Consider the following 14,736-nt stretch of genomic DNA (forward strand, 5'->3'; position numbering starts at 1 on the left):
GGCTGTTTTTTTTTGGGTTCCCCCCCCCCCCTTATTTTATCACCTGGTACCATAGTATTCAGGTACATTGTGTTTTACTATTCAGCCCTTACATGCTTTCACTGCCCTGGGCACATTTATTAATTAATGTCTTCTCTGTGTTTTGAAGACCTTTTTTTGTTTGAAGTGCTATTGTTTTTTGTTTGAAGTGCTATTGTTACAAGTGCTTAAATCTCGACCCAACAAACACTTTGCAAAGTGGCAGAAGGCTTGTAATCGTGATGTAAGAAGTGCACTTAATGCCATAAAGTGTCTTCGCTTTTGAGAGGCTTTGATCCGCAGAGGTCTTCAGGCACCCGGCTCCAGCAGCAGGATCTGAGCTTGCAGTTCCTACATTATAAAATGCAGGGGAGAATTAGGAAATTCAGCATGAGCCTTTTGAAAAGCAGCATGCTGGAATTAACTGTCTGATGTGGTAAATGGGGAAATGAAGACAAGGGTGAAGTAACCAGAAATGGGATCCCACTGCAAGTCCACGTAGGATTTACTTGATTTTTTGATGGTTATCTTCCATGGCAAGCCTGGGGACACCTGAGCTGGATGCCTCTGAGTGAAATGCAACCACATCTGAGTTTGGACCTCATGTGGCCTTCTCAGGTATAGTTTCCTCCATGCGTAAGAGCTGGTAAAGTCTTCCTTTCCATCTGGACTTGCATACCTCAGCTCAGCATCATGTAATGGGTGTGCAGTAAGATTTGTGGCTGAGTTTGTTACAAATAGGTGGAATATTTCTGCTTCGGGCCCAGTGTTACAGTTTGTTATAGATTTGTTAAAATAATCCAGCTTCTGACCGAGTGACAGCAGCCCAGTTGCAGGATCCCGTGGCAAGGCTGGAGAATCAGGGTCAGGATTATCATTGCTCCGGGCTGGGGGAAGTCATCTGCAAACTGACGGTGGTCTGTGCTCTGCACGTTCAAAGTGGCAATGCAGTGTATCAGGATAGTTTTCTTGGAGAAATGTCATTTATTTATTCATTGTGAACTTTTTGTTGAACTCTGCTTGCTAGGACTTAACACCTTTTGTGCTGGTTCAGAAGCAGAGCAAAATACAGGAGGGAATCATATATAAATACTGTATAACTGCCTGCTAATTATTTGCTTACTGATCCATGGAAACAAACAAACATAACAGGCATTAAACTAACTATTGAAGTTAGCATTATTGAAGAGCTTTGCCACACAGAAAGGCATAAAAGCATTAAGAAAAAAATGCTTTGTAGGAATAAGGCACACTTGTTCTTTTATTGCTGCCATTTACTTTGAACAGCTTTTGGGGGGACCTTGTGATGCTCAGAATGCATGGACTAATGACATTTTACATGTAATTTGGTAATACTTCATTTTCATTTGCATCATACAAGCAAAACCAACAAAGTACAAACATAGGGCAGCATAAATGCAGTGCCAGCAATCACTAGCATGACTAAGTGCAGTAAGGGAATGCAGGTGATGATAGTTGATCAGGTGGCTAAATAAAGACAAATGGAAAATAACTGCAATATCAAAAAATGGGGACACACGTTTTCTTACTTCAATGAATGTATAGGAAATAGTATTTTTTGGAAACTGCCCAATCAGACCTCAAGCCAGCTTGCACCAGGTGCACGTTTTGTGGTTTACCAACTAAGAAAAATTCCGCTTGTACATACGTATTTGCTGAATAAAGTCCTCAGGAGTTGCCAAGGTATAACCCTTATAGATTGTTAAAGCTCTGCATGAAAAAGACTGAGATACCAGTTGTAAAAAAAAAAAAATCCCACGTTGTGTAACTAGTTCATATTCTGCTAAGACCAGTTTTCTGTGCAGGAAGGGGGTGGTGTATTTGACAGGAGACCTGACAGAAGGGGAGCTCTGGAATGAGTAGTCCTCCAGAAGAGAAGAACAGACAGTCCAACACGAAGGCTGTGCACACAAAAGTTCTGCCAGACTCCTCTGTCTTACATGTTGACACCTACTGGTAGCAATCAAGGGGAACAATTTAATTACTTAAAAATTGTGAACGGTTCTTCTGTACCAGATCTGGTATGTGCTAAACAGATCGGGCTGAGGAGACGCTCAGATCGGTAGAATGATGTTTGCTTAGCAATGATGGGCATGAAACGGATCTTCTGTGCCTCCAAGACGATGTAAAACTTCCTCTAACAGCGTTGTCCCCGTTCACCGTGAGCAAGACCCTACTCGCACCCTGAAACACAGGGTCCTGCTAACTTTGGCACTCCTGATGGCGTGGAGCCCTGCTGACTTCCAGCAGTAAGAAAAAAAGGGGTGAAAGTCTGGTCAGAATTGAATCACTAATTATAATCATCCCAGTAATTACAGTAAAGTGCTGCTGCAGGAGGGTGATTATGGATTTGTATACACCTCAGATTCTCCTGTTTTAACTTTGTGAAAAAGCACCCTTTTATCTCTCTCCTCTTGCTTTGTTGCGTACTTCTTCCCTTACACACTGGAGGGGAAAAAAACCTGAAGAATTACTGAGCCTTACAAAATGGAATGACTGGTGTCTTTAAATGCTAAGGGCTGGAGGTGGGGTCGGGAAGGAACAAACTTCATCCCTTCTCTGGTATTCTGAGTGGTCAGAAGTCACCTACGAAGTGAAATACTGTAGGTTTCACAAGTGGCTGGTGGGAAGCAGGGTCAGTATTATAATCTTTAGGAAAACAAGAATGCACAGGAGTAAGAAGTGTTCTACAAAGATATTTCACATTTCAAATCTTTTTTCTTGGAAAAAAGTTACCGTATTTATAACCCTATATTGCTTTAGCCCAATAAAACAAATTTTGATAATTCTATCTAGAAAATATAAATGGTAGAAGTGCTTATCTTTCAAATTATTTCTCCGCATTTATCAAGGTTGTCTTCAAAGGAATATCCAGCTGTTTGAAAAATAATGCAAAAATTTAAAATACCAGTACTCATTTTTCTGCAAGTGTTTGCTTTCTCAGCATGTTTCCATGTATACGTTTCTTGGCATTAAATGGACTACCAAAGTAGCATTAGCGTCAACCAAAATGGCAAAGACAAATTCAGTGTGTAAATGAGTGCTGTTCTGACAGATATTTTTCTGTGAATAGGAAAAAAAAAATCACAAAAGTGCCAAAATGAAAAACTGTGAAGGAGCAGGAGAAGAGTGCTTATAGAGCTCTGCAAACTCCATTACATGTGTATCCAACGTGTGCCACCAGCAATAAGAAAATACCTCGAATAATTTGAAGTTAGAAACATTGCTTTTACAAAACCACATGGCCTCTCTGAAATGGTGGCAAGTTATAGCATCATAGAATCATTTAGGTTGCATAAGACCTTTAAGATCACCCAGTCCAGCCATTAATGTAGCACTGCCAAGTGTTTTAGCACTATTGTGGTTTAACCCGGCACGCAGCTGAACACCACGCAGCCACTCGCTCCCTCCCCGCTCCCTCAGTGGGATTGAGAGAGAATTGGGGAACAGTAAAACCCATGGGTTGAGATAAAGGCAGTTTAATAAATGAGAGAATATACAGAATATACAAAACAACTGATGCACAATGCAATTGCTCACCACCCGCTGACCGATGCCCAGCCCATCCCAAGCAGCGATCTCTCTCCCCCAGCCGACTCCCCCTGAGCATGACATCATACAGTGTGGAACAGCCCTTTGGCCAGTTGGGGTCAGCTGTCCTGGCTGTGCCCCCTCCCAGCTTCTTGTGCACCCGGCAGAGCAGGGGAAGCTGAAAAAGTCCTTGACTGTGTGTAATCACTGCTTAGCAACAACTAAAACACCAGTGTGTTATCAACATTCTTCTCATCCTAAACCCAAAACCCAGCGCTATGCCAGGTACTAGGAAGAATATGAACTCTATCCCAGCCGAAACCAGGACAACCGCTAAAGCATGTCCCTAAGCACCACATCTACATGTCTTTTAAATACATCCAAGATGGGGACTCAGTTCTGGGTTATCCCAGAATTGTGAGATTATGACCTCATAAGATGGTGCCATCTAGACTGTGAGCCATATTGCAGATGCACTGAGCAGTGGAGTGATTACACTGATAGGGTTTGGGACTTACAGGAGTACTTCTTGCTGACATGAAGGATTAGGAAAGTGTGCATTATCCTTCTCTGATATAAAGAAACCGAGATCCCCTTTTTGTGTGGAGAATCAAAGCTGTGCATTTTAATTCCCCCCAAAGAAACAGGCTGGAGATGAAATTGAATGAGATACTGGATCGCACCTCAGTGTCTGCTTAACTGCTGTGTCAGACACCAGCGAGAGCCTGAAACAAGCTCCTCCAAAGGGATGATCTTCCCATTTCAAAATACTAAGACTTCTCTGGTCATTATATCCCTTGGGGATCGCTGCTGGGACAGGAGCCTTTAACGTCCTTAGTAACAACCTGGATGGCAGGACAGCATGCTCTCAGGAGCTTCACAGGTGATACCATGCTGATAACGTGGCAGGGCAGGTCCAGAGGGACCTTGCTAGGCTGGAGAAAAGGGCTGACAGGGACGTCCCACAGTTCAGCCGTGGCAAATGCTATGCCCAGTGTCTCAGGCAGAAAAACCTGAGATCTAATACTGGCTGGGGGGTTGACAGGCTACAGAGCAGCTTTGTGGAAAAAATACCTGGGGTGATCTCATTATTTTTTATTACTCTCTCAAAGAGCAATCAGGCTGTAGGGAAGGTGTTCAGGAAGAGAGTCACAAGCAAAATTCTGGAAGAACATTGCCTCATCCTATTGAGGATAGTCTACATGAATCACAAGAGCTGCAGTAAAATTTTCTAGGTTATCTCTAACCTAGCTGACTTGTCTCTAGCATCTCTGTGTGTATGGGTTATTCACTTGAAATGTACAGATTCATTGAATGGGCCACTTTGGTTAGGTTCAAAAATATTTTGTGCCATGAGTCCTTACCAGAAGGTAACTGTCATTATAAACATTTATCATCCCTGGGGTTTTTTGTGTGCATTATATGACTGTTTCTTGCAGAGACTGAAGGAACTGAAACAGAGGGAGTTTGCTCGCAACATAGCATCTAAGTCACGGAAAGATGAAAGGAAACAAGAAAAGGCCCTTCAACGTTTGCACAAACTAGCTGAGCTAAGGAAAGAGACAACGTGGTAAGTGCAGAGCTGCTGAAACCTAAAAAAATACTTTAAAATAATCCCTCCGCTGTTTGCTGGTGCTGTGGGATGCAGGGCTGTTGGAATCCCTCAGCTGGAGCCCCACACGCACGTTTTTATGGCATTTTTGCAGCAGTACGTGTACAGTAATTTGATTCACGTTATGTGCAGAAATGAATGTTTTAACATTGCTTTTTCAGTGGAGCTAAAATGACATGTATTTTTAGTTTAAAAAAAGATGTGTTTCATATATATTTCATAAAACCAGGCACATTGGTTGAAAGCTGAGTGAACTAGGTCATGCATTTGCAGGCTGACACTATTTCATTGATGAAGTGAGGAATGCAGTCTGTCTTTCTAGGATGTAACAGATCTCTCTGGTTTAGTTCTCAAACTGCTCGCCTGGGAAAGCATCCAGAAATCTAGTTTTAAATTTCAATAACTGGATTTTTTTTATATTAAAAGGTAAATGCTCCTTCTCCCCAGCTCAACAGAGTGTTTCCCTCCCTTTTCAAAAGTGACTCCTTACTACTCATACATTTTAGTATTGCATCTAGGCATACTGTTGAAATTAATATTGAGCTTGCTAGTTGTGACTATTCTTCGCTTAAATATGACACAGTTATGACACTGACAAGCCACTGAAAAAGTATGTACCAACTTTTCACAGTGGAATCTCAGCAGAAAAAAGCAAAAAAGTAGATGTTCAAATGCAAATGTTTTCCTTTTATCCAGCCTTTGTCTCAGCAGATGAACTGGCAGAGAAGTCCAACCAAGTTGTAGCTCTTGTCCAGTAATAGTCTCTTTCTCCATAGTTTGGTTGGGGGGGGCAGCATGCTGAAACAAAGTCTGTCTAAGCAGGTGGGTGGGACATGAATGTTGTGAGGTCTGTTTAACACCTAATTTTAATTTTTTTAATCTTTTTATCATAACTCATGTAGAGACTCTTTCTTCTCCAACAGCATTTTAACTGTCCAATTTTAATACTTGAGGATATTAGATATTATTCCCCCTAAACTTACTCCAAAATCTGAATTTAGAAAGAGGAAAGAGGAACTTACTATTTCCTTTTTTCCATGCAAGTGGAGCACAGATTTTGTGGTGGTTTGTTGTTTCCATTTTGGTTTTGTTTTGGTTTTTTTAAATATCTTTCTTCTAGTTCCTGAAGGAGAATTTACCTCTGAGCTTTATTTCTCTATTTTAAAGAATTGCTGTTTGCTACCACTTTGCATCCTTAGAGGTGTGATAAAGATAGACAAACAGGATTTTTTAAACCAGTGTTTTCAAGGTTGGTTTTGTAAAAGTCACCATTTTATTCTGTTAAATAAAGGATTTGTGTGGGGGGGTTAATATATATTTTAAATTTATGAAGAACTGGACAAGGCAGGAGTTCTCAAGAGGAATTATTTTCTCATAAAGCCTCTACTTTAATTTCTAGACCAAATAGATTAAGTTCATCGTTCTTTATCTCAGCACTTCTTGGGGTCCTAAATGACACGTGCAAGTTTTCCCAATGACCCATCATCTAGTATTGCTCTGCATGGTAACATAGAATAATTTGGTTAAAACAAACAAACAAACAAACAAACAAATTGTTTTAACACAAGTCCGTTACTCCTAGTGCTGAGCAGTTCCTGTGGATCCTGGAAAACTGGTAGCTTAAACAGTTTTCCTCTTCTCTTTGCTTCCTATTAAGTCAAATAGAACAGATGGGAAGAGGACATGAAATGAAGAACAGAAGTAGACAGTGATAAATTATTTTCTCAAGAGGGATGAATCACTTACTGCACTACTGTCAGCTGAAATACTCTCCCCAATATTATTTTTCCATGAAAGAAATTGCTGAGATTGCGATGGTTCGGTCTGTGAACACAAATAGGACGGGAGCTGCTGGATGATTGCCCGTGGGCAGAGCAGCAGTCACTAGGATGATGACTAAGAGGGAAGTGGTCTATGAGGTGCTCTCTGTTTTAATGTATTCTGTAGCACAAAAGAATGTAAAACCTCTGCTGTTTGTAGTAATAATGTTGTAACCGTATCAGTCTACTGGGAGGAGAAGCAAGATTTCTAGGGAGATAACAGTCGCTTATTAGGCCAGCCAGTATGTCTAGGAAAAGGGTTCGGTCTCTGTGAACAAATAGGACGGGAGCTGCTGGATGATTGCCCGTGGGCAGAGCAGGTCACTAGGAGATGATGACTAAGGGAAGTGGTCTATGAGGTGCTCTCTGTTTTAATGTATTCTGTAGCACAAAAGAATGTAAAACCTCTGCTGTTTGTAGTAATAATGTTGTAACCGTATCAGTCTACTGGGAGGAGAAGCAAGATTTCTAGGGAGATAACAGTCGCTTATTAGGCCAGCCAGTATGTCTAGGAAAAGTGAACTACCTTGTAGGAATATTAGCCCGCCCTTTACATGAAGGAACTGGGGGTGCAATATTTACTCTTTTTTCTTTTTTAATACCAGTCAACTGATCTTATTATAAAAGGTAACATTTTTTCATATTCTAAATCTACTTATCCACTGATTCTTCCTCTTTCCTTAAAAAAATCTCTGAGATACCAATGTAACACCAGATTTCTGTCTGCAGTTCTCTGGAAGGTACTGACTCCAAGTTTTGTTTTCTTTCGTAGTGCTCCTGGAAGCGGCCCTATGTTCAAATCCACTACCGTGACTGTGCGAGATCATTGCAGTGGTATCCCACAAAGTGCTGCCACAGATTCTGCCAACAGACAGGATCTCAGCTGTACATTAATGCATGATGCGCAGAACTGTAAAGACGATGCTGCTCTTACTTCTTCCACTCCTGGAAATGCATGTAGTAATAAATCCGACACTAACAAATGTGGAGATCAGGTTCATGGAGCTCAAGGACATAGAGTTGGGTTCTCTTTTGCTTTTCCTAAGAAAGCAGCGGTCAAACTGGAGTCTTCAGCTGCCGTTTTCTATGAATATAATGATGAAACATCTACGGAGCATGGATTTAGCAGAAGAAGTAGATTTGTTCCAGGAGCATGTAACCTTCAGTCTCCTTCAGCAGCAGAAATAGTCCTGTGCCCTGAGGAGAAACATAACTGTTTTCACCCACTGGTGGAAAAATGCCCAGACACAGCAGAAGCTCCTGAAGCTCAGGAGTCAAAAGAGCTGGCCAGTGAAGAAAGCAGGGTGCTAGAGAGTCCCGTATTAACTCCTACTGCGTCCCATTCAAAGGAACTGGTGTCCTTGGACATGGCTGGCTGTAATATTGATGTAAGTGGAGCAGACTTACCAGACCAAACACTGCCCGCAGTCACAGACAGTGCTCAGGTCCTGCCCCTGGACTGCAGCAGTCATGAGCTCCAGGCAAACAGGGCTCTTCCGCAGGTGGTTGTGGAGGATTGTTTATCTCTGCAGGACGTTGTGGAGGAAAAGGATAAAGACAGGAACAGTGATTCATCCACAACTGAAACTGAAATAAAAAAGCTGGGGGCAGATGCATCAGTTCCGTCACCATCTGAAGAAGGTAGTAGTGGAGCCCCACAAAGAAAACCGGACATGCGCAAGAGACCTTGTGAACCCTTTGTTCCTGTTCTTAGCAAACATGGATCAAATATTCTTCAGTGGCCATCAGAAATGTTAATTTACACGAGTACAGACCCATCGATTTCTTATAGCTGTAATCCTTTATATTTTGATTTTAAGTCATCAAGAGCAAGTGACAGCCAAGAAAAGCCCAAGCATCAGCTAAACATAGCTCATTTGCACCATAAAACTGAAACCAACCATAGCTTAGTGTCAGATTTTACAAATAAACCTACTTCAGGGCATGGTGACTATGAAACAGAAATGAATAAAAATGTGTGTAACTATACAATACCCCTTATAAGTGATGTTTCCCTCATCAGAAATTGTGATCATGCAAAAAATGAAAATAAAGTGTCCTTGGATGAGTCATTCAGGATTAGAAGAATAGAAAAGTGTCACATTTCTGAAAATCACTTACGACAAAACACTGTGATAGATGAGAAATATAACAAAGTCTGGATCAAAGAAGGCCATGACAAATGGCTTCACAAAAGTAGAAAACGGAAAAGGAGAAGAAAATTATGTCATTGTCATCATCATCACTGTGGGAGCACAACATCGGCAGAAATGGAGATGTCCTCAGTGACTGAAAAAGAAATTAGTTACAGAGATGAAAATAAGTATCAGCACCTCCAAAACAATCCAGAGAAGTGCAGACATGATGCGGGAAATCCCTGGCTAGCTACAGGTGAGATACAGCAGTCGCATCAAAAAGTTGGCATTGAAAATGGTCATAAAAGAGTCGTGTCTGCGTCAGATCTTGTACATGGGGACAGAGGCTGGTGCGATGTTTGGAGTGCAAGAAGTAGCGGCCAACACCATGGTTGTAAACGACCGCACAGAAAGAGCAAAGCAAGCTCTCGGAGACAGGCAAAGCAGCTGGCTTTGAGTTCCAGGAGGCACAGCTTAAGGTACGCTAAACCATGTTGTAGCTGGAAAGTCAGGAGGTCAAGCTGTAGCCCAGAGCATAAATGTTTAGGACACTGCAGTGAGGAGAAGAGTCCGAGTCAAAACCAGTCTGTAAAGAGAGGTTACAACGTTCTGACAGAGCAACCTGAAAAATCCCACCACAAGCGGAGACAGCATACCTATTCCTCCTCTTCATCAGATGAAAGCTCATACGGACAGACGTTGTCAGCAGAGGAATATCTAAGGCAAGCACGTGCTTTAGGTACACATCACAAAGCAAAAGGGAAACGCAGAAGGAGGAAAACTAGAATCCATCATGTATTCCTTGACAGGAACTCAAGAAGTGAGACCTCCAGACCTTCCAAAGAAAATTCTGCAGATTCTTCATTAAATATTTTGGGGGACTTACTGACTCAAGACCGTCTAGAGGAAACTAATGTGGATCCCAAAGATGATCATGCAAAAGATACGGGTGAAGCAATGCAGCTGGAGGAAAGCAAGTCATCTCTAGAAACTGATAGTTCACGTGTGCTGGAAAATGACAAACTGACGGTGTGCACAGCTATGGAGAGCACTCCGAGTACGTTTTCTGATGTCGTCGCAGGTTCTGCTGCTTCTGTTCCTGAGCACAGTGCTCCAGCAGCTGCGGGCACGCAGGATGTTCCACAAGATGAAAAGAAAACAGAAAATGTCAACAGTTGTGAAAATCAAGCTCATTACAAATTTCCTCTCCCCAACAGACATTTGGAACAAGCTCCTCCTAAATCCTATCTTTGCCATTATGAATTGGCTGAGTCTCTGCCACATGAGAAAATAAATGAGGTGACCAGTGAATGGGTACAGTGTAATCCTGGCGTATTTAGCAGCCCACCACCCATCCCATTCAAAGAAGCACATATAAACAGTCATACGTATTTAACTACCGAGCAGTTAATAGCCCCCTTCACTCTGCCAGATCAGGCATTGATATTCCCTCCAGATAACCATGAAAAATTCAAAGACCTGCCATCCGAGGCATATCAGCAGGTCATGCCACAAAACATGCTGGCCAGCAAAGCGAAGTTCACCTTCCCTTCCCCAGCGATCCAGCCCCCGAATTCCTTGCTGCAGCCCTTACCCTTGCAGCCACCACTGTGTTCTACCTCCGTTACCACCATCCATCACACCATCCTACAGCAGCACACTGCTGCCGCCAGTACATTGAAGGTTCTCCAGCCCCACCAGCAGTTCCTCTCCCAGGTCCCGGCTCTTTCCAGAGCTCCTTTACCTCATCTTCCAGTAGGACCAAGTCTTTGCCTGGGGGGCCACGCAGCTTTTGTCGCCCCACCGCACTTGCCACTGCTGCCGCCCTCGGTCCTGCACCCAACCCAGCTGGCGTTTCCCCCACTGCCGCACACTGTCTTCCCATCCTTGCTGTCCCCGCACCCGGCTGTCATCCCCCTGCAGCCCCTCTTTTAGGACAGGTTCTCGGGGATGAGGGAAGGAGCCTTCAGCTAAACGGAACTGCTGTTTCTACAGTCCCCTCAGCTTTGCAAAATGGTTCTGTGAAATAAACTGGTTAAATTTCCTCGTTCCTTGGGAAGCATTTACTGTAAGTATAATGATGCAAACATTCATGTGGAGTTCAGACCTGTACTATAACTGAAGCACTGAATAGTCTAATATGAACTCTCTCTATATATAAGTGAAAATCATGTCTTAGAATATGTATAATGTATATAAAATATATTTATAGTTCTATAACTTATGTTGTAAAGTATTCACTTTTTGTTTTTTTATCTTTGTGTATTTGCACCTATTTAATGTTTAGACAAAGCTGATGCACTATGTTTTGTACTATGTTCTCTGAAACTGTAAATCTAGTGACAAACTATCTCTTGCAATAAATTTTTGTTAACTACTTAAGTATATCAAAAATCTTTCATTATAAGACTAATGCATGTTGTTCTTCCATGTTCTTCTGCAGCTGAATAGCATCCTCTACCCCTGCTGTGTTGGGATAATCAGGTTTCCTATACATCAGTGATTTATCAGGGAGGCTGAGAGGCTAATACCTTGAGGGCAGCTGTCTTACCAAGCAAGAGAGAAAGGGTAATAGATCTGTTTGTGTTAGCAGTTTGATGTCACCGTGACAAATTTTGCCTTCTTGTAGTAAGTGCACAAACTGCTGACTGTTGGAGCTAATCCCTTTTATACTAAACCACAAAAAGACAATGTAAAAAAATAACGTTGATGATAGAGGGGGGAAAAAAGGAAAATATCAACGGCAGTTTGACTTCAAGGGAATGTAGCTTATAGCGAAAAGGTAGAGCATAGGGGAAGGTCTTGGTTCCACCAAGCATACTTCCTCTGATTGCACTCATCCCTCCGTGGGGAACAGGTCTCTCGGAGTGAAGGTCCTCTCTGCCTGTACATTATGTGAAGATAGCAAGAGCACGTGAGCATGAAGGGGAGGTCAGGAACAGCTTCACATGGGGAACACACCAGGGTTTGATTCAAATTCTTACCTCATTTCACCCTCCTCTTTCCCACAGCATTTTGGTAATGAAATAGAATAACATAGCGCAGAAATTAATAATACTAATATACTACCATTATTTCTAACTGTATTTCAGAGAATTCTCCTTACCTCTGCAATTTTTTTATTTCTGTCGAACCGCACCTGGCTTTAGCCCGGGAAATCTTCCCATTTGCTGTAGTATGAGATATATCAGGCCCACACCTCCGAAGGTCCAGAATAAAACCAAGAGTGGTTCTGAAGTAGAGCCATCTCTTTGAGTGCAAATGAAGTGTTATCATGTGAGTGAAGCTAAGGACTTGCAGCATGACCGTTAGTGCTAGAAGTAGGCCCTCCGTAATTAAAGGTAGGTGCTAGCTACTCTCCAACTAATTACTTCCTTTCACCTTTTATATAGTAAAATAAAAGTATATACAGTTGAACTGAGAGAATAGTAACTTTGAAATATTATTAATATATGTTGCATATTAATAGCTAAAGACATTATCCATTTGAAAATTAATACTATATCCTAAACCATACATATCTGGGCATTCTTCTCTGCATCTACAGTGTTAGAATTTACCTATATCAATATAGCAAGTTTTACTATAATATAACATTAAAACTATAGCAAGCAGCATCTTGCCGCTATGGTTACAGTGTCAGCTGCTCAAGGGGTGCAAGTTTTCCATGTTGTACAGTTACAAAGGGCTAAACTACATTAATAAGCAAAAAGTTGGTAAGAAGGAGCAGATGAACGGTTCTGGAGAGCGACTCAGATCCCTGAGGCTGTGGCATGGAGCTGGATGTTGCTGAGCACCTATCCCTGTAATGCCATAAAGAAGGTGTATTTTCTCTAGTGGTAATTTCAGGCAAATGCCTGCTTCTATTTATCTGGTACCTGAAAAATACAGCCTATAAGTGACTTTGTACTCCTTTATTTCAAGAGTATGCCTACATAATCTGTACATCTCCACTACCTCCTGTAAAATGCAGGTGCCAAGCGGGCTTTAAGCATGGGAATCTCTGTTTGAAGGTGGAAGGTGCGTGCTAGCTGCTTCATCTCCCGTTTTAGCTGACTTGCACTAGCTTTTGTATTTCAGCCCTCCTCTGTGGTCGTCAGCGCAGATGTTTCCCTGGGTTTTGATATGTCTTATCAAAGACAAAATCCATCTAACTATCTAACACTACACTTGATAAAAAAGAAACCACATAGGACAATTGCAATTGCACGTGATCATATTCATGTTATCTGGCCAGAGATTAAAAATTATCAATGTCAGATCTTCAGTTGCAACGTTCATTGAAAAATCCTATCTATTAAGTTAGAAGTCCACATTTTTTCAACAAAATGTCCAAACAGCTTTGAACATTACTTTTTTCTTACAGTTTAAATTATTTTTTTTCTATTTTAAGTTGTTAAACAGTTTTAAGACATTGCACAATTATTTATCTACTGTAATTGCTTTTCAGTAGTGTGTAAACTATTCACAATAAAAGACTAATAACCATCAAATGTAATAATTTTCTAGTATGGTATTGCCTTTAGTGCTAGAACTGTTTGTATATGTGATTTCATGTGTAAATGCAAAACCAATATAAAAATAAATCACAATTTAGTTTAAAATTGAACACACTAAATTAAATGACCTTATAAAATACTCTTTTAAGTTTCTGTTTTATTATTAAATATATAACTTTGAGTAAGTTATATAAAGGTAGTTCTTTTTCATGCTTTATCTGGTATTTTAGATTTAGTGTATTATTTTTATTCTGTAACTTGGTAGTCTAATTTTTAAGTAAAAATTATTGCAAGGGCTAAATAATTTCAAATAATTGAATTTTTATCATTCTAAATAAATTCCACCAAATCTGTTAAACATAATTAATTTACTTCTGAATTTTCAAATTTACACAGATCTAGTGTGTCTTATGTTCCTGGCCAGTTTGCCAGTTTTTAGAATTGTTGGGCTGTCTTCCTGGTGTAAACAGTGAAAGTGATACACCTGAATTGCAAGAATTAAGTATTCAGACCTAAATCTAAACGAGGTTATAGATTTTGTTAAGTGATGTCCCAGAACACCTCTGCAGAGAAGTGCTTGAAAAGTTAATCTGTTCCACTGAGATGAGTATCTTTTTTTTTTGGTCCTTGGAAAGTTGCAGTCTGTCCCGACTATGACCTTCTTGGGGACGCACCATTTCTCAGGTAATGTGAGCCATACAGTAATGGTCTAGAGGAGCTTTGGGTCATTAAGGAACATAATTGTATCACACTGTTATGGGCAGTTTGGAGTAATCAGACTCTTTTGTCGCGTCTGTAAGTACATAGAATTTTTTTATTGCTACCGATACATGCAAAGAATCAAATTGTTTATTTGGTTTCCTTCACAAACTAGAAGCTATGCAAGGTTTTAATTGATGGGGAGAAATCACCAGATTTCCAATTCTACAGGAGTGACCGATGGGTAGTTATAGATGTAGAAACTGCTGATCGTAAAAAGAAACACCTTTTATTGAGTGAGAATATTTTTATCATTTGGTGTACTCAAATAACAATGAAATCATTGTGAGTTCTCATGAATCATTGTAAAGCAAAATCTCCTTTACGTGCAATGTTAACTT

The 14,736-nt window shown here is 40.9% G+C and overlaps 1 protein-coding gene across 1 annotated transcript in view; it reads left to right on the forward strand.

The window, feature by feature from the left end:
- ZNF804A (zinc finger protein 804A) overlaps nt 1-11,072 on the forward strand; it is a 147,356-nt gene extending 136,284 nt beyond the window's left edge. Inside the window, exons 3-4 of the mRNA XM_009636564.1 lie at nt 5,010-5,140; nt 7,775-11,072. Of these exons, the coding sequence (XP_009634859.1) occupies nt 5,010-5,140; nt 7,775-11,072 (3,429 nt within the window). The remainder of the gene's footprint in view (nt 1-5,009; nt 5,141-7,774) is intronic.
- Nucleotides 11,073-14,736: the final 3,664 nt, after the last annotated feature.

Source organism: Egretta garzetta, unplaced genomic scaffold, assembly GCF_000687185.1.
Source record: "Egretta garzetta isolate BGI_Z169 unplaced genomic scaffold, ASM68718v1 scaffold230, whole genome shotgun sequence".
NCBI classification, from domain to species: Eukaryota; Metazoa; Chordata; class Aves; order Pelecaniformes; family Ardeidae; genus Egretta; species Egretta garzetta.